Here is an 18,725-nt window from a genome sequence, read left to right on the forward strand (position 1 = left end):
CTTGTCCTGCCTGCAGTGCTAAATAGAAAAGTCTCCCATTACCTAGTAAGAGCACTGTGTACAGTTCCCCAGAGGTAAGAGCATGTGATAGAAAATAATGAGGGGTCTCATTTATTGAGCATGTATGTACTGGACATGTAATAAGCGTTTTGTCTATATAATCCTACTTCTCCTGACAACCCTGTGGAGGTAAATACTATTGTGCCCATCTTACAGATGAGCAAATGGAGACACAGGCGGCTTACATGACTTGTCTTTGGACACTGAGGAAGTGAGTAGTGAAGTTGAGAGTTGAAAAAGATGCTGTGCTTCAGAGCCCACTGCCTTCACCATGGTGTTAGGCCTTCCTAGTCAGTTGTCACTTGGCTTCTCCCGAACTCACTTTTCTCAGGTATCTTCCTTGCTAAACTAAAGAAGCCAGAGCTAATGTGTGAGGGGTGCCTGGTGCAGAGTGGGGGCCCACTAGTCATGTTCAGAGCAGTGACCAGGCTGGTGGTCTTGGGAGGAAGCAGGGAAGAGGCAGGTGGGTAACTTAGAGGAGACTTTGCCGTTAAATTGCCTTTGAGAGTTGCCTTTGTCTCATGCTCAGACTAAAGCAGCACCAGCAAGTGTGGTCTTTTCATCTCATGGTAAAGACCAGGCTCCTGGTGAGAAAAAGCCCATCTTTTTCTTAACTGAGATGAAACCTGAATTTCAGCCATTCTCGTATCAGCAGAGGAGGAGCCAGAAGTAGCAAAATATATCAGTAGTGTCACCTCCTCACCTTAAAGATGCAAAAAGAGACAGGCCTGGAAAGAGGTGACAACTGAGACCCTGTCCCATGGGTTTAGTGGCAGTGCCTCAAGTATCAATAGACTCCAGGGGTCCAGGCTCTCTCACCCCATTGATTAATTGTCCTAGCTACTGTGTTTAAGATAGACAGGTCCTGTAGTTGCATCTTGGCTGCAAGAATGAAAGGAAGGGGAGGGATGAGTGTCTTTGAGTCCATTTATGTCTGTATTCCAGCTTTCCATTAAACTTGGTATGTAGAGTTCTCTGTAGGCACATAATAGTGCTGGGAGTATAGCCATGGACAAGACAAATGTATTCCTTGCCTGCATGATTTTAATACAAGTGTGTGTTGAGCACCTGCTCTGTAGGGCCCATAGCTAGGTATTGTGTATATGGTGATGAATGAAATTTGAATGTGTATTGCACATATAAACAGAAAAAAAAAATTATGTAGAAGGAAGAAATGGTTAAAACCCTCCATTGATAAAAAATTCTAATTTGCATTCTCTCTAATGAAAAGTATATGTTCATTCTGGACTTCCCTGGCGATCCAGTGGTTAAGACTCTGTGCTTCCACTGCAGGGGGCACGGGTTCCATCCCTGGTCGGGGGAACTAAGATCCTGCATGCTGCACAGTCCAGCCAAAAAAAAGAAAAGCATATGTTCTGAAATGTGATAAAACTTGCGCTTAGTTATCTTTCCTGGGTCCCTGGCTTTTGAGACTATCATAATAAATGGCCAGTTGTGTTTGTCAGCTAATGATATTCCTACCCACTCTCAGTTGTCAGGCCAAGTTGTTCTCAAGCTGGCATAAAATTACACATGGGGCACTTTTGCTGCTTGCAAAAGCCATTTGTCTGTTGAGATGTTCCCATCTCAACACAAAATAGAATAGGAGAAACATTAAAGTGTTTTTGATAAGTGTATGAACTGAGTACAGACTTCTCTTCTGGCTCTCATCCTTAAGTTGGCAGACGGGTTCTGCTGGGTTAAATGAATTAGAGAGAAGCACTGCTGTAGTGCAAAAGGACACAAAGTTGACATTGATTAGGCTATTAAGTTGTTTAACTTTTCTAGGGCTCAGTTTCTTTGTCTGTAAAATGAGGAAAATACCTCCACCAAAGTAGTGATTTTAGTTAAATGTCAGTCTTCAAGGAACATCGTTTGCCTCTGCTGACCCACTGGAGAGGCTGCCCAGTGCCTTGTCTGTGGCTCACAAATGTCCACCTCACTGGTTGCCTTAGGCCTTCAGGAGGCCCAGGGTTCTAAGGCTGCAGGCACCTCTGGGGAAGGGCAGTGCTGCCTCATACGCACAGCACAGCGTGGAAGAGCACTGCTGGCCCACCTAAGGTGGAAGCTTCCGCCACCTGCTAGTATTGAGACCTTGGGTCAGCAAGCCACTTAACCTTTCAGTTGTTGTAGTCACCTACCTTGCTGTCTAGCTTTTTGAAGTGTTACTGGAATGAAAGCAGATGATAGCATTTAGCCTTCTTGGTCTAGAATATCCTGGCTGAATAATAATGAGACTGCAGTCCTGTTGGGGCCTTTTGAGAAGGGATGGGTCCAGGCTTTGGCACTTTTTTTTTTCTAGGAGGACTTCATGTCTGCTGTCATCTTGAAAATATAGGCACATATTACATAGGTGCTTTTGCATAGGGGCTTTGGGAGTTCTGTTCTTCAAATTAAAAAGTTGATTTTCCAGTATCTCTCAGTGCACTTAAAGGAAAAAAAAAATTTGTTTTTATCTGAAGGATTTTGCCTTTTGCTCATCCTCTGGCTAAAACTAAGATGTTAGCTTCCTTAAATGTTAACACTTGATAGCTTCACTTAGACCTTATCTTCCTATCCTAACAACTGGACATAACTAAGTTTTAAATGTACAAGGCACTGCAGAGTAAGACAAAGCTGATGAGAGCAGCTTTCCTGCCCTCAGAAAGCTCAGTCTCACCAGTGTTACTATAATACAGTGTGATAAGTACTCTGAGAGATAACACAAACATTATAGAGAAGGCGGTGATTAATTTTCTGGTAGGGTAAAAATGGTTAGGCAGGGCAGGCTTCCCAGTGGAGGTGACATTTGAGCTTTGCCTTGAAGGATGAACTACATTCAGTAGGCAAGTGAAACTTGCCCTTAGACTAAGTTTCATATAAATACCTTAGGTTGCTGAACCCTGACTTAAAGTGGTGATGCAGATGCATGGGTGAAAGCAGAGCCAAATTAATTTGGTTCCATTTTTAAGCAGTAAGAGACATTCAAAGACTGTCGTTTTGGTTTTTTTGTTTGTTTGTTTGTTTTAAAAAAAGATAGAAAAAGAAAAAAATCCATTACATTATAGAAAACTTAATGAATGGGCAGAGGAGGGATCATAACCCTTCCTGAATCATGTTGGTGTTCTGGCTGGTCATTAAGGCTTTTTTCCTCCTCTAGCTCCCATAGGAAGGAAACTGTTTTACTGTTTTAAGTGCTGCACCGGCACAAGAAGTCTGCTTTTAAAGTCATCTGTGGCTCTTTTGCATGTGTGATGATGTCGAGGCCACAGAATACGTCTGGAGCGGTTTGCTTGATCAGACTGTCTTTGTCCGGTTTTGCTTTCAGGCATAGCCGAGTGCAATGGAGGAGTGGCCGCAGAGGATGAGGTGGAGGCCATCCTCGAACAGGAGCCTGCTGCTGATCAGGAGGTGCCGAGGGAGGCCGTCTTGCCCGAGCAGTCCCCAGGAGAATTTGACTTTAACGAGTTCTTTAACCTTGATAAGGTGCCATGCTTGGCTTCGGTGAGTGTAGCAGCATGCTTATAAACAAGGATGGAGCAACCGCAGGGTTAAATCTGACCTGTGTCTTTAAGATACCTCTTTTTAAAGTTTTGTTTTGCTAGATGATTGGAGTTTTTTGGCTTTTACTCTTAAATGTTATTTGAATTTTTGTCGGCTTTGTTTTGAGAGGCTAAGTGGAAATGACTAAGTGAGACTTCTCTACCAGTTTACTCTTTTTCCAGGTTGTTAGCATTAGACTAAGGATTCTCCAGATGTTTAAGAATTGTCTGCTTTTATTTTTAAGTAGTTAAGTGTTTGCTGTAAAGACTTACTGTGGAGGTAGATTTTTATAAGTGGCAATCAGTATCACACTGATCTGCGTTCCTTGGGTAAAGCTGGTTAGGTGGTACCTGTGTGATGTGATGGTTCCGAAAACCTTTCGTGAAAAGGAACGTGAGATACTATCATTGTTGCTGTTCAACTGCTGAGGTCTAATCTTTCTCGACTTTTAAAGTAGAAACAGTAAGACATCCCAAATCTTCACTTGGTACCTGCCCTTGCTCCTGTCGCCTTTGGCCATTTAGACCATTAGTTAGTAATGCCTCATCAAATTTTGGAGAAAAGATAAAACTGTGGCCTGTGCCCCCAGAATTAAGATTTTCCGTGGTTGCTAAAAGTGCATAGGACTGATGAAATAGAATTTTAAAAATCATTTCACCAAAAGCATCTGTACATCCCAGATGTCCTTTACAGGATATGAAATATAGCAAGTAAGTTTGACCAGACATTTAGAATAAGTGGTTCATAGTTTAACTTAACGTACTCTACTCCTTAATTGTAACTGCTTCTTGTTTGATTATTGCATGAGCGGACAGAACTGGGCATGACAGAGAAGGCAACGTTGGCCTGTCTCCTTTGTCATTTGCCCCCAAAAGCCTAAAAGATGGCCAGGAGAATAGGTGAGCAGATACTGCATAGCATTGATAGGTTCAGGGCCACAGGCGAGTTCTAGGCCAGTACTTCTTAAATTCTCTATGGTGAGGACCAGGTTTTATTTCTAATCCATTGAGGACCGGTACTTTAGTATAAAGTACAGATATCACAGCAATGCCAAATTGCTATAAACATTTCTAAGCATTTACTCCAACTCTCTCAACTTACCTCATTGTGGACCAGCTTGGCCCAAGACCACACTTGTCTACAGCGCTGTTCAGGAGTGTGTGGACGGCAGCTACAAATCAGCTGGCAGCTGCGTGGTTTTGCTTCTTAAATTCTAGCAGTTCTAACTGTAAGTCTCCTAGCCAGATACCTCACTTACAGTGAGCTGGCCAGTAGTCCTTTGGCCCACTATGAGCAGAAGGGTTGCATCCAGATGTGAGCTTAATTTACTTAATGTGAAACTAAGTGGTACTCTCAAATTCTTAGGTTTTGAGGGGACAGTAATTTTTTTATTTTTACACCAACTATGTTTAGTCACTTTTTTTTTTTTTTTGCATTCTCTTAGAAGACAGATGGCAATCTTATTGTAAAAAGTTTTCACAGCAAAAGGTCAAAATTTAGAGGGCTGTACTTGGCTCCAAGTGTGAGCACCTGTGGAACTTAATCTGTGTGCCTAGGCAGAGGAAGAATTCAAAACTAAACTTTTAATAATAGGTAACATGCGTACAGTGCTGATTGTTATAGGCTTTACATCCAGTAAGTCATTTAATCCCCACAAAACCGCTGTAAGTTAGATTATACTGTTTCCATTTCACAGATGAGGAAGCAGGCACAGAGAAATTTAAATAAGTTTAAATAATTTCCCTGAAGTCACACAGCTAGTAAGTAGTGGAAACTGAATTCTAATTTTCGTAGTCTCAGTTAACAGTCTTTGCTCCCAATTCCCCACAACTATTTCTCCCTTTTATGCTTTATAGGCATAAAAGGGAGGAATAGGAATTCAGCACCATCTTATTCTTTGGCCCTCACTCTCAACCAAAACTTGGTTAATTCTGAGGAGGTACTAAGCTAGGAAGTCTCTCCATGTTTTTCATGGAGGTACTGCTCATTAAGGTGTATATTCCATGATCAATTCACTTAAAAGCAGAGCTGCAATCAGTAAAAGAGATGCTCTGGACTCTATTATAAAAATGCTTAGAAAATGACCAGTTATTGGGAGAAATAAGAAGGGCTATGTAAGATTTAAATATCAACTGACAAATGATATAAAGTGTTTGAGTTAGTACCTGGCTCTTAGTAGGCTCCACAAATGTTGGATATTAATTGGCATAAACAGAGTTTGTAAGCTATATTTACTGGCATTGCAATATATTAGCCACAAAAATCTGTACAAAATGAAAATCTGGATCACGTGCAAATAATTTCAGTTAAATAAAAATAAATTGATTTTAGACATGTGACTCTTACTACAGTAGCTGACACATAACAGATAAATAGAAGTATGTTGAGTGAAGAAAAAGGAAATCAAAACTGAAATCCTAAACTACTTAGAGTGATGAACAGGAGCATGACATAGAAAAACCTCGGTGGAATAATCAAATGTGTGCTAAGAAGAAAATATGTAGCCTTAAATGCATTCATTAGAAATCCAAAGAAAAATCAAACTAGAGTGAAACAAATACAAAAATATAGAAATTTCTATAAAAGCGGAAAGTAATGAAAGAAAAGCATTGATCAGTAAAAAACCTAGTAATTGTCAAAGAGCAAAAATATTTCACAATATCTGTTTGTCTAAATGACCTTTGACAGACCAAACTAATAGTCATATAGGTTACTGTAAAAATGCTATTAAAAATGTAGTCTAGAAAGAGCAGCTGAAACATACCAGACTGCAGTTCACAGCCTTCTCTTCTGGACTAGCTTAGGCTGTGGGATGTAGCAGCAGTCAGCTGAGTACCAAGGTGCATAAGGAGCGGGAGGGACTGCTATTAGAGCATCTCACCTGGCTCTGTGGTAAAAAAAAAAAAAAAAGACCAGATAAACTCTTCGGATTCTTCTTCGGTTCAAAATGCTCTAGTTTCTTGAAATTGGCATTTCCAGTAAATGTGTATAAAAGCGACTTTGTTTCTACTTATGTTTTAGCTATAATAAAACTTAGCTTCTCTAACAAAGTTGGTCACTGATCAGAGTATGGAAATAACTTTCTCAACACTTACTGTCAAATCTTTAGAAAATGTCCAGATGCTTTATATTCAGTTCCTTTACTTTTTCATGTTCCTCCTGTGTATCTTCTTGCTTTTTTCCTATACAGTATGATCAGAGAAAATAAAAACATAAAGTGCAAAGCTATTTTTGCTATATGTAAAATTTCAAACTCTTTTCAAAAGTAAAATAGTTTAAATAGCTCTAGCTTTTACTTTAAAAAATTTCTATTTATCACCAGGTAGTTGTGTTTGGGGTACAATTCCCAGTTTTTCACAGTGAAACAACACTTTATAATGCTTCTTATAATTTAATGATTGCAAATTAGTGCACTTGAAAGTCAGCATTATTTAAGGTGTGAGAGTCTACAAGTGGAATGTGATTGAAACTGTTGAATAATACCTGAGAAAATAGAAGTGCCACAAGTAATCAATGTCTTATTCTTGTATTTAAGAGAATTATTTGTAGCTTAATTTGGGTAAGTGTTATGAGAAAATTCTTCCAGATAAGAGTAAAAGAATAAGCCTAACCTTCCATTGCTGATCTTTGAGTAGAAACTGTGGGTTCTAGACTTCAGATAAAACAAGGTCCCTAATTCTGTCATCTTTGTACCAGTCTTGGGAAAAACCTGTTTTCTGTTTATGCCTTATTGTCAAGGATATGCCTCATTTTTGGATTGACATTTGCTTTATCTTGTCTTTTCTAAATATTGATAAGAACACTGCATAAAGATCAATTTGGATATTTACATTTATAATAGGGTACAACTGAAAATTTCATTTTCAATGCTTAAATCTAGTTTTTAAGAAGGATTGGTAATATAAATTACTGTTATGAAACAGTGCTGAAGAAATTACTTCTGATCATAGTGCATCATTTAATTGTTCCTATTATTAAACCAAAAACTATGGAGGTGAGATTTAAAAGAAAATAAACACCTGAAAACTTTCCATTAAGTTCAAACACATGTTAGAGATCAATTAAAAGTTCATCTTTCACATTCTGACTTGGACTTTGATAGGAAATACGACTTGGAAACAGGATCTTTATGAGCTCTACTTTTTAGCTTTTGGGTTCTGAAATTGTCAGCATTGGATTTCATGATGTTCATTACAACCTTGAGGATGTTGAAGTTTGAAGCAAGGGTTTTCTTTCATCAGCTCTCCATACCTGATGCTTAGCTGAAGGCCACTTATCAGCTTGGCAGTGGAATGCTTTACTATGGTGCTGATTTTGATTTTGAAATTATGCCCTCTTAGAACATTCCTGGATTTTCTAATGAGGCAAAGACAGAAAACCAGAACACTTTCTGTGGCACAGAGGTTTTGCTTTATGTGCTTAGAGGATACATGGTTGGTTATGCCCAAGTTTGGGTTACTCAGAAATGATCCAGGAGGGGAAGAAAAGTTAAAGATGCTCAAAATCCTAAGTTCTGAGGGTGTTTGCCTTCAGGTCAGCAGCATCAAAGGAAGTTTCAAAGTAAGTGACCCGTTCTTAAAATTTGAACCTTCTTGTCCTTTTCACCTGGAAACTATTATCTTAGCTTCTTTTATCTTTCCCTTTAGATGATAGAAGATGTTTTGGGAGAAGGGTCAGTCTCTGCCAGTCGGTTCAGTAGGTGGTTCTCTAACCCGAGCCGATCCGGAAGCCGATCCAGCAGTCTTGGGTCAACACCGCATGAAGAACTGGAGAGACTTGCAGGTACAGTTGTTCAGATTCTGGTCTTGGATGTAGACTTGAGCTTTCTCTAATATGGTTCATTTTGTCTTCATTAGTCAGGGGTCCATTGGTGAGCATTAAAGCGTTTCTGGATACTGAAAAAAACCCTTCAATTTGTGTCCTTTTAATACTGTTGAAGATTATGTTTCTGTGCTTTACTAGAACCAATTAATTATGAATACATTTACTTGCAACATTAGGTCTGGAACAAGCCATCCTCTCTCCTGGACAGAACTCGGGGAATTATTTTGCTCCTATACCATTAGAAGATCACGCTGAAAATAAAGTGGATATTCTAGAAATGCTACAGAAAGCCAAAGTGGACTTAAAACCTCTCCTTTCCAGCCTTTCTGCAAATAAAGAAAAGCTTAAAGAGAGCTGTAAGTGTTTATTAGTCTGCTTTAGGGTACTTGAAACATTTGGATGCTCAGTCTTAAGGCAGAATTGATTCTGTTACTTCATCAAAAGTCAAATAGATGGTGGGTTCTGTTTAATGTTCTTCAAAAAAACTTTTTATCAAACAGTATTCTCTTTGAGAACCTGTTAGTCCGTGGGCCACGAGCTCTGTGGTAAGGACTGTTCTTCTAAGTGCTCCTCCTTACCTGGGCCCTGAGTGTAACGCTCCCATGAATGTTGCAGTCCTCCCGAGCACAGCCTGGCAGCTCCTCACACCTCTGCCCCAGCGTGCCATATTCTTGCTTAGGTTACAGCCCTCAACATACAACCTTCATGATGTAATAACCATAGTGCAAGTAGCACTCTTGCTCATGTTGGGCCGTCTGGGATTCCTGTCCCTGGTAACAAGTCTCCGGAAGACTCACTATAAGATGTCCTCCTGCAGGATCGCAGTGCCTTCAGTTTGTCTATTTTTGATGTCAGCCTTTTCTGACAGGCTCTCTTCAACAGTGAAATAAATTATTTTCATCTTAACCATCACGGTATATAAAGAGAATTCCCACCACATATTCTTTTGCTTGGCTTAACCTGGACTTTCTCAACCTTTTCAGCACATTCAGGGGTTGTGCTCTCAGTGGAAGAGGTAGAAGCAGGGCTCAAGGGCTTGAAGGTGGACCAGCAAGTAAAGAGTTCGACTCCCTTTATGGCAGAACATTTAGAGGAGACCCTGAATACTGTGACCAGCAATCAGCAACTCAAAAAAGATGGAGATATGACTGCATTCAACAAGCTAGTGAGCACCATGAAGGCAAGTGGGACTTTGCCTTCTCAGCCCAAAGTCAGCGTAAGTATTTGGCATAAACCCCAGCCTTTTCTCCTGTTCCCTCTTTCTGTTCCACTTCCCATCCAATAAATGGATTTTAAAAAAGGTGCTCTGAGTAAGTTGGAAATTCTTTAGTAGTCATTTGGTCCTTGCTGCTTTTTGTGTGTTCTTTAATTATCGCTATACTGTTACTTGAAAAGGCTGGCTTGTGGTTAATCTGTATATATTGTGCGTTACAGTATAGAGATCAAAAGATTCAGACATAACTTGCTTATCTTAACTCACTGCTTAAGAAATAAAGGGGGGGCGTGTAAAAATGCCTTTTGGGATGAGCTCCAGAGAAAGTTTTCTGTTTTTTCAGCTACTTTAGGTAAAATAATTTACCACATTTTTATAGTAAACTCTTTCTTTTTACATTCTAATTACTCCCAGATACCTGGGATTACTTCCTTTCTTGATTAGGCAGTTGACAGGTATACATATCATTTGTAAAGTATCTAAGATGGATTTTTCAAGACAGTTGCATTCTGTTAATTTACTAATAGAAAAAGCTGTGACTCCAAACTTGTAAAACACCTTTAGGCATGAAGTTGGATTTACAAGGTGACTGCATGTCAGTAAATGCGGGTGTGTAGCACACACTGGTTTTTGTTATAACCCATTTAGAGGGTGCCTCTCACCATAGTCTCTGTGTTACTATTGCTCACCCTTGATTATACGAAGTGAAAGGGAAACAGTAAATCTGAATTGTAAGTGAAAACAGAGACTTACTTTAGTTGCTAACTTATAGCAAATTTACCAAATTGAGTTTTGCCTCTTGTTTTTTCTCACACCTTCTTGTCTGGGAACTACAGGTTAACCATGGGAGAAGTAGCTGTTTCACTGTGCCTTGTACCAAGGGAGGGCAGCTGATTTTTGATGTTTCTTATCTGACCAGCTGTTAGTGACAGATCCTAACAGAGACGCCATTGTTTCCGGCCTATCTACCTGACTCTCTGCCTCCAAAAGGAGGCATCTCAGATAGGTAGACTTATTTCTGTGTATCTGACCACGCCATGCCAGTTACAGGGGGTTCCCTGTAAGCTGCTTTAGATAATTTCCATGCAAAGAACTATTAGATATAAATGCTTTCAAATGAGGACCAGATTAAAGGACTGCAAACTATCCTGTTCTGCTTTCTTGTTATTGATACCTTTATGTCTTGGTGATTAGGTGCTGACCACAGTGGTGTGGGTCAGATCTTGCAAATAGCTTCTTTTAGTGTAAGTAAAGAAATGGAAGCAGGGGAATTCAACAGTTTACCTGATGCTTTTGAACATTTTGTTTCAGATATGATTCTAGGGTTTAATATTAACACTGTTGACCCTGAGTTGTGAGGATAACTGGTTTGATGTCGAGGTTTCAGTGCTCGGCTTTGGCCGAGGGAGTGAGCCTTAAACACGTGCATAAAGGAATGAATGATATAATTTAAGGTGCTAGGCAGAGTAACACAAACTCAACCTAGAAAAGAAAGCAACAAGGAAATAATGTGATAAGTGCACCAGGCATTATCCTAAAATACTACTTGATTTGCATGTTGTTGTTTCAGTCATGGACTACTTCCAAGCCTTCAGTTACTACAATTGTGTGTTATGTACACTGTTTCTGATCTGCCTCCGTTTTGGTTCAATCATATTGTTTATCCCCAAAATAGGACATGTTGGTTCTAAACTCTTTCAAATTAAATTGTAGACTCTACCCTCCAAATATAGTAATAAAGTTGCCTCTTTGTTTTTGTTAAATGGAATTAAATGACTCTTGAGGAGATTATTAAAATCAGTTACAGTCAGTTCCAATTCCAAAACCAACAGTAAAGCACTTGGATACCTTCGGGCTGTTCCTCACACCCGAGGACATTGCTGTGGACCTTGGCAGTTCCAGCTGGTGGAAGGGAAACTGACAGAAAACACACATCAGGTAGAGCTAAATGGACACAAGGATGTCCTGAAGCACCAGAAGTAATACAAGTTGGATGCAAAAGTTAACTGCTACTGCATTAAAAGAACTAAAAGTGGAAGATTTGAATTTCACCCTGTATACGAGACCCATTTTGGAATAGCTTGTTTAAAAATAATAAAGTGTAAATTTCCTGAAATATGAAACTCTGAAATATAATAATTTTGGCCAAACTCGCATGCTGCTTTAATAGGTCTTTCGTACCATCTATGGTCTATAAATCTTGTTAAAGATAATGTGTAGCAAAGGTTGCCTTGAAAATTAAAATCTGTAGATTATCAAGATTTCCTGCTTGTGTCTTCTTACTCAATAAGTGTTCCCCTAGCCATTTTCTTTTTCCCTTCTTTTGGTCACAGTGTTAGAAATAGTGAAATGGACTTAGGGTTACCACAGAGAGGAAGAGACCTTGTCTGAGGGTCTCTGAGTGGACTTTGCATGTACATGTGAAAATTCTTTCTGTTCCAAGATCTTTGGGACCTGTGTGATGAGAGAGTGGGACAAGTTGATCTAAGTTTTCTATGATTTGGACATCATTCTGCCGTTAAGTGCCAACTCCCTAGGGAGTTTTTATGTTTTCCTGTGGCCCCTAATTTATAAGTTAAGCATGTAAGAAGGTTAAAAGCAGTTTTCCTTTGACTTTTTTAGCGCACCCTTGAAAGCCATTTGATGTCCCCTGCTGAGATTCCAGGCCAGCCTGTCCCTAAGAACATCTTGCAGGTACTTCACAATCTTATACCGAGGCCTTGGAGTCCTGAACAGTAGTCCTCCGAACTGGTCTTGTATTGTGGTCCAGCTTTGGGCCTTAGAGAATGATCCATGTTGCCTGGCAACGAAGGATAAAATGTTGCTGCCTGACATAGTTCTGTGTTACTGTTAATCTCAATGTGGGGTGGGGAGGTGGCTAAAAAAGATGATAAAGTAAGTCCTTGGTTTCCAGTTTGCAGGTTTGCAATTTCTATGGAAATTTAAAATATCTAACTTATATTTGTAGCACTAACTTGAAGGAAATGTTGGTAGCTGAATGTTCTGAGAAATTTGTTGCATGTACATGTGCCAAGTCCTTCAGTGGAGCAGGAGGGAGATTCATCATTGGCTTCCAAAATTTAAACCACGACCTCTGATTAGGAGGAAGAACTAGGCTTGTTCACAAGGATTTGACTTTTCTGCCTTTAGGAACTTCTGGGTCCACCTGTTCAGAGACCTGCTTCTTCCAATCTTCTGAGTGGCCTCATGGGGAGCTTGGAGCCTACGACACCTTTACTGGGCCAAAGAGCACCCTCTCCTCCCTTGTCACAGGTGTTTCAGACGAGAGCAGCCTCAGCAGACTACCTTCGTCCCAGAATACCATCACCAATTGGTAAATGCTTTTGTGTGTATGTGCCCATCTGTCATCATTTTCCCTCCCCTTCCCTTAGGTTATACCTGTCCCCTAAAACTGGCAAAGTCTTTTTCATGGGTATCCTTGAAGAGTTTAAAAAGAAATGTATTAATTTTGTTATGCTTTCTTCAGGGAGTGATAAAGACATAGATGTGGAAGATAGTTTATTATCCAGCTGCCCTTCTAGATAAACAGGTTCATGTTACAGTTTTGTATTTTTTTCTCTTGAGGTTGATCTAAATTGGATCACGCTCTTTAGTTCATCTTCCTTATTTTGGGAATTCAATCTAGAAAAGTTAATTTGGCTTCTTAGGTTTTTCCTTCATAGAGAAGTCAGAGTAGTGGCTTTCCGCCAACCTGATGAAGTTGCACATGACCAGCTGTGAGGTCTTGTGGCTAATTGAGAACATGAATGGAAGAAGCACTTCCAGAAAGCTATCTTAGCAAGGTGTTATGCAGAATCTCATCGTGTTCCTGCACCCTTGACCACTTTAGGCTATTGGCTGCTCTTGCCCCTGCCAGTCTTACCTTAAGAGGAAGTTTTTGTAATCTTTCCATGATTAGGGCGATATAAAGGAAAGAGTATGAACCTCAGAGCACTGGTCTCTGCTTTGGTATCAGCTGGTGTGGTTACAGTGGGCCAGACCACTGGCTAGAAAAGCTCTTCTCTCCCAGATAAAGTTCTCAGCTCTGAAAGAAACAAAGCTGACCGCTTAGTGGGGAAGACAGATACACCAGCAGTTTGTGTCATTAAGTGCTCTGACTGAGGCCCACACAGCCCACTGTGGGGCAAAGAAGAAGAGAGACATCATCAGCCCAGGAAATCAGTACTTCCTGAAAGAGATGGTGTTCAGCAGGGGCAGCAGGCATTAATGATAATGCCTCTCTGAGGGACAGGTGCTGTCTTGACACGCACTGAATCTTTAACCTTCCCAACAGGTTTCACGCCAGGACCACAGCAGCTTCTCGGAGATCCATTCCAAGGCATGCGCAAGCCCATGAGCCCTGTCACAGCCCAGGTCTGGCTGAGCTCTTCCTCAAACTCAACCTGTTGCTTGCTTTTCACCCTTATTGGTGCTTGTGGGATAGAGAATTAAATTGCTGCAATGCTTGGAAGTGGTTTTGAACTTATAACTCAAGCTCATTGAAGGCTGGAAAGTCGGTGAAATTATATGAACATATAAAGTCATTTAAATAGCTAAAGTCCTGTTCAGTGGATGACAGCACAGTTTAGTCAGCTTTGCAGTATCTGATTTCTCTCAGCCGCTGCTTAAACGTACTCTTTGTAAAAGAGCAAAGAGAGATCTTTGTAGAAAGTGCACTGACTGTCATTCTTCTGCTGACCCCCCTTCTGCCACTTCTGTTCAGCAGATGAGCCAGCTAGACTTGCAACAGGCAGCTTTGGAGGGGCTGGCCCTGCCACATGACCTTGCAGTGCAGGCAGCAAACTTCTACCAGCCTGGTTTTGGCAAACCACAGGTGGACAGAACCAGAGATGGATTCAGAAACAGGTAAATTATTAGTCCTACCCTTATGGAGATTTGCAAATTAGTTATTCATAGGATAATTTCTGTTGTACACACTGATATATTGTACAGTATATGGTGACAGTTCCATCTCCCGAGTGTTCAGCGGAGGAATCGTATGATTGAATTCTACTGCAGGGGCATAGGCTTTTCATCCTATATAATTTTCTTTATGTTCTTCATTTAAAGGATTTGTTTTCACAGATATAGCTAGCATAGCTACTTATTTGCAGTTATGCTTATGAAATGATGAAAAGTAAAACTCCACTTAGCTTCCTCTGCCTCAGATTCCTTGATGCGTATCAAACTGTCCCTTCATTCAGGTTTGTTTATCAGAGCTGTTAACAAATGATAAGTGACTTCACTCTCCTCCCATCCTCTCTGCTAGTTTCAACAAGTAGTGAAATGAAATAAACCATAAGTTGGGGAGAGAAGGGTAGCAATTGTTCTTTTTTATTGTAAAATAAAACAGGCAGAAAACTGCATTAAGCAAATGTTTGGATTATTGTAAGGCAAACTCTCGTTAGCTACCCCAGAAGCCCTTCCTGTGCCTTGTCCCAGTAATACCCCTTTTCTCCAGAAGTGACCACTGTCCAGTGTTTAGAAGTAATCACCACCTTCAGTATTTTTAGTTTTATCACCAAAGTGTGCATCCTTGAACACTATACTCATGCCCCATATAGTATTTGGTACTTAAGACATATTTGTTTTGATGTGATTATTAAAATTGCTGTCTCAGTGTCTTGCTTCAGCTGGTTTTATGTGTTGACATTTTCAGAGAATGTTGGGACCAGTAAGTACCCCATTCCCTTACACAAATGTATAACAGCCCTCAGCCTAAACAGAGAGCTCAGGACTGGTCTGCTGAGTCCCTTCACTGGACTTCTCTCTACAACGTAACGATTTGTTGACCTTCAAAGCACTTTTGCTATCCATAATTTTGCTCTTGGCAACAGCTCTGTGAGGTAGATGGGGTAAAGAATTGCATTTTACAGTTACATACAGAAACTTAGGTTTTTTCAAAATGTCAAAGTGTCAGTGAACCTTCAATTTTTGGATCAAATGGCAGGCCCTCCCTAAACACCCTGTACGCAGTTGTGTCCCCCAGCAGACATGGATTCTCCTTGCCTTGCTTTATTTTTTTTATTGAACCTATCACCTAGCATACTATTTTTATTTTTTTATCTGTCTCCCTGCCCATAGTAACCCCTCTTTACCCTGCAAACACAAGAATGTAATGAAGCCAGAGATTTTTGCTTTGTTTACTGCTGTATCCCCAGCACCTAGAACAGTGTCTAGCACAGAGTAGGTGCTCACGTTTATCAGAAGGAATAAATGATAGGTCGTGCAGAACCACCAGATTGGTGTTCTATATGACTTGAACCACTGTCTCACAGCCTCGGTTCTATGCCACACACTGTGCCTACTCAGTGTTGCTCCCTAGCCTATCTCACTCGAATAGTCGGCAGGTAAACTACACACTAGCCCTGGATAACCCCACGTTCCCAAGGCCTTCCCAAGTCCCCGAACCTGTTCCTTCTACCTGAATCATTGTTCTCCACCTGTAGCTTCTCCTTGGGCACACTCAATGCAGCTCCTTCCGAGAGGAGCTTCCCAAAGTCCCTGCAGTGTAGGAATATCTTCTCATTCCTTCTACCCCTCATTTTCCCATTGTACTTTGTTGGTACCCTAATATTGACATGCCTTGTTTGCCCTGGGTTAGTAAGTATCTCCCCCACTAGAAGAGAGTTCTTGCGAGGCCCAGGACCATGTATCATTAAGCTTTTGTCTTTCCTCAGAACTTAGCACGTGGTTTTGCATATGTTAAGACACTTATTAAATGCTTGGGAAATTGAAATGAAGAAAGGAAATGGGATGCTTCCTAGGCTGGCCTTGAGTTTTATGTGGTTTTAGAACTTGGAGTTTGAGCAGCTTGGAGCTCACACTGATAATTGGTTTGTTCACAGGCAACCTCGAGTGACCAAGTCACCAGTACCTGTGCACCGAGGGAATTCCTCTTCCCCTGCCGCCTCCATCACAAGCATGGTCAGTGACCTTTGCCTTTGTGGCTTCTAGGCTTCTCCCTGTATGGTTGTGCCTGTGTTGTGTCACTGCGTACCCCAAAATGTCCTTGAGTGCCTTCCACAGGTGTCATTGATAATAGACTTTATACCTGCCTATTTATTAGATCCTCCCCTTTCAGGATACAGTCTAACTCTTAGGATTCTAAGTTCTAGTGAAGCGCCTGCATTGGGAAAGGTGTTCCAGCAGATAGACAAGTATGGGCCAGAGCATACAAGGTGGTATGACACGTTCAGATGAATGAACAATGGGAGTGGGGAGCAGGGGAGGACAGGGGTAAGGACAGGAGGTGAGGTGGACGGGGTGACTGATTGGAGCATGGGGGAGTCCAGAGAAACAGGTGGGAGTTCACAAATTCAGATTCAAGTCTCAATACGAGTTAAGGCTGGGACAGAGTGGTTTGCTTATTTGTGGTGACAAGTCAAGTTTGATAGCTGACTCATGTACCAGCATGTTTTTTTTTTTTTAGGTTTCATTCCCCCACAGACCTTTATCACCTAGTCAAAGCTGATAGGTCAAGGGGAGAAGACTATTGCTCTGTACTTCATGACCTTAGTGGGTCTTTGCACCAGGCACCCTGAAAGCAGGATCTAGGTGCTCTTCTGTTCATAATTCATGCCCTGTCTCCTGTCATCAGGAATTTGGGGCTGTTTAATGAGAAAAGTTGCATGCATAATAAAATCATCAATGTGAAAATTGGCAGTAAAGGGGACTTTCCTGATGGTCCAGTGGTTAAGACTTCACCTTCCAGTGCAGGGGTGCGGGTTCGATACCTGGGTGCGGAGCTAAGATCCCACATGCCTCACGGCCAAGAAACCAAAACATAAAACAGAAGCAGTATTATGGCAAAGTCAATAAAGACTTTAAAAAAAACAATAACAAAAAACAAAAAACCCTGACCAAAAAAAAAAGGCAGTAAAGAGGTGAGAACAAATGACCACAAATGGTGAGTGCTGGTGGCCAAGAAGACCTTTAAGAAGAAAATTGTGGATTTTCTGGTAGCCAGGTTAAGATGGGAAACATCAGGAGTACAGAGAAATTTAGGTTCTGCGGTTGTCATTGAAATGTCCTCGCCTAGCTGGGAGGGCTCTTGTTTCAGGTATAGTTTCGGTCCTGTTCTTCTCCCTTCCCAGCCTAATCCTGGTGGGCAAGGGAAAATGGCTGAAGCAGAGGTTGCATAGGCAAGTCCCCATCACCACAGAAAGGTAGGTTGAAGCTTCTGTGCTTTAACTACCTTTGTGCTAGAACTAAATCTAAGTTTGATTAAAGTAAACTGTGAGCAAGGGATGGTGCACTTAGGATACTGCCCATTTGGCCCATTCTGTCACTTTTCTTCCAGCAGCTAGAAACCAGAACGTTGGAGTTGGCCTCTGCCACATGCAGGGAAAGGGGGACTCTTCAGCTTGAGTAGTTTGGCCAGTTGATTAGGGAAAGGCATTTAAAGAATGTGTTATACTGTTTTTCTCTGCAGCTTTCTCCTTCCTTCACTCCTACCTCAGTGATTCGTAAGATGTACGAGAGCAAAGAGAAAAGCAAGGAGGAGCCAGCATCTGGAAAAGCAGCTCTTGGTGACAGTAAAGAGGACACTCAGAAGCCCAGTGAAGGTACTGCAGAGCTGTTGAGGATGTACTGCCCAATAAAGTATGTGACAGAGTATCAGCCTGCAAAGCCCTGGGCAAGACCCCTGGCTGCTTTGGACTACAGTTCTGGGTTTAACAGTGAGAAGGGTTGGATGAGCTCACAGTTACTTTAGCCATTTGAAATTCTGACCAATCTGTAATAGTGGCATGAGTGCTGGTATTGGGAAAGACAAGCATTAGTATAGGATCCTTATTTTGGCTTAGATTATTAGTACATTTATTTGGTAAATTAATAAAAGTCCAACCAGTTTTATTTCTGAAAGGTTCTCTCTAGTCTGTGGAGACTAATTATCCAATAAAATCTGTGCAATGGGTGAAGCATATAGGAGGTGTATAAGAGCCTTTTAGAAATATGTAGAAAATGTAAGAGGTTTTTAGGGGTTGCACAGTTGGGATTGTTAAGGACATACTGAAACAGATTCTAATAAGTGAGGTTTACATAGGTCTAGAGTATTGGTCTCAGAGCTTTTTGCCTGTGAGAAAGCTTCTGGGGGAAAAAAAGA

The 18,725-nt window shown here is 40.9% G+C and overlaps 1 protein-coding gene across 4 annotated transcripts in view; it reads left to right on the forward strand.

Annotated features, from left to right (window-relative positions):
- Positions 1-18,725, forward strand: part of EIF4ENIF1 (eukaryotic translation initiation factor 4E nuclear import factor 1) — a 40,425-nt gene that overhangs the window by 18,945 nt on the left and 2,755 nt on the right. For 3 of the 4 annotated variants that reach the window (XM_057744386.1, XM_057744388.1, XM_057744387.1), the window contains exons 7-16: positions 3,368-3,543; positions 8,229-8,364; positions 8,583-8,762; positions 9,390-9,622; positions 12,242-12,313; positions 12,770-12,953; positions 13,914-13,993; positions 14,343-14,485; positions 16,468-16,546; positions 18,054-18,186. In XM_057744386.1, coding sequence (XP_057600369.1) covers positions 3,368-3,543; positions 8,229-8,364; positions 8,583-8,762; positions 9,390-9,622; positions 12,242-12,313; positions 12,770-12,953; positions 13,914-13,993; positions 14,343-14,485; positions 16,468-16,546; positions 18,054-18,186 — 1,416 coding nt within the window. The remainder of the gene's footprint in view (positions 1-3,367; positions 3,544-8,228; positions 8,365-8,582; positions 8,763-9,389; positions 9,623-12,241; positions 12,314-12,769; positions 12,954-13,913; positions 13,994-14,342; positions 14,486-16,467; positions 16,547-18,053; positions 18,187-18,725) is intronic. The other variant, XM_057744389.1, reaches the window with a different exon arrangement.

This window comes from Hippopotamus amphibius, chromosome 8, assembly GCF_030028045.1.
Source record: "Hippopotamus amphibius kiboko isolate mHipAmp2 chromosome 8, mHipAmp2.hap2, whole genome shotgun sequence".
Classification (NCBI taxonomy): domain Eukaryota; kingdom Metazoa; phylum Chordata; class Mammalia; order Artiodactyla; family Hippopotamidae; genus Hippopotamus; species Hippopotamus amphibius.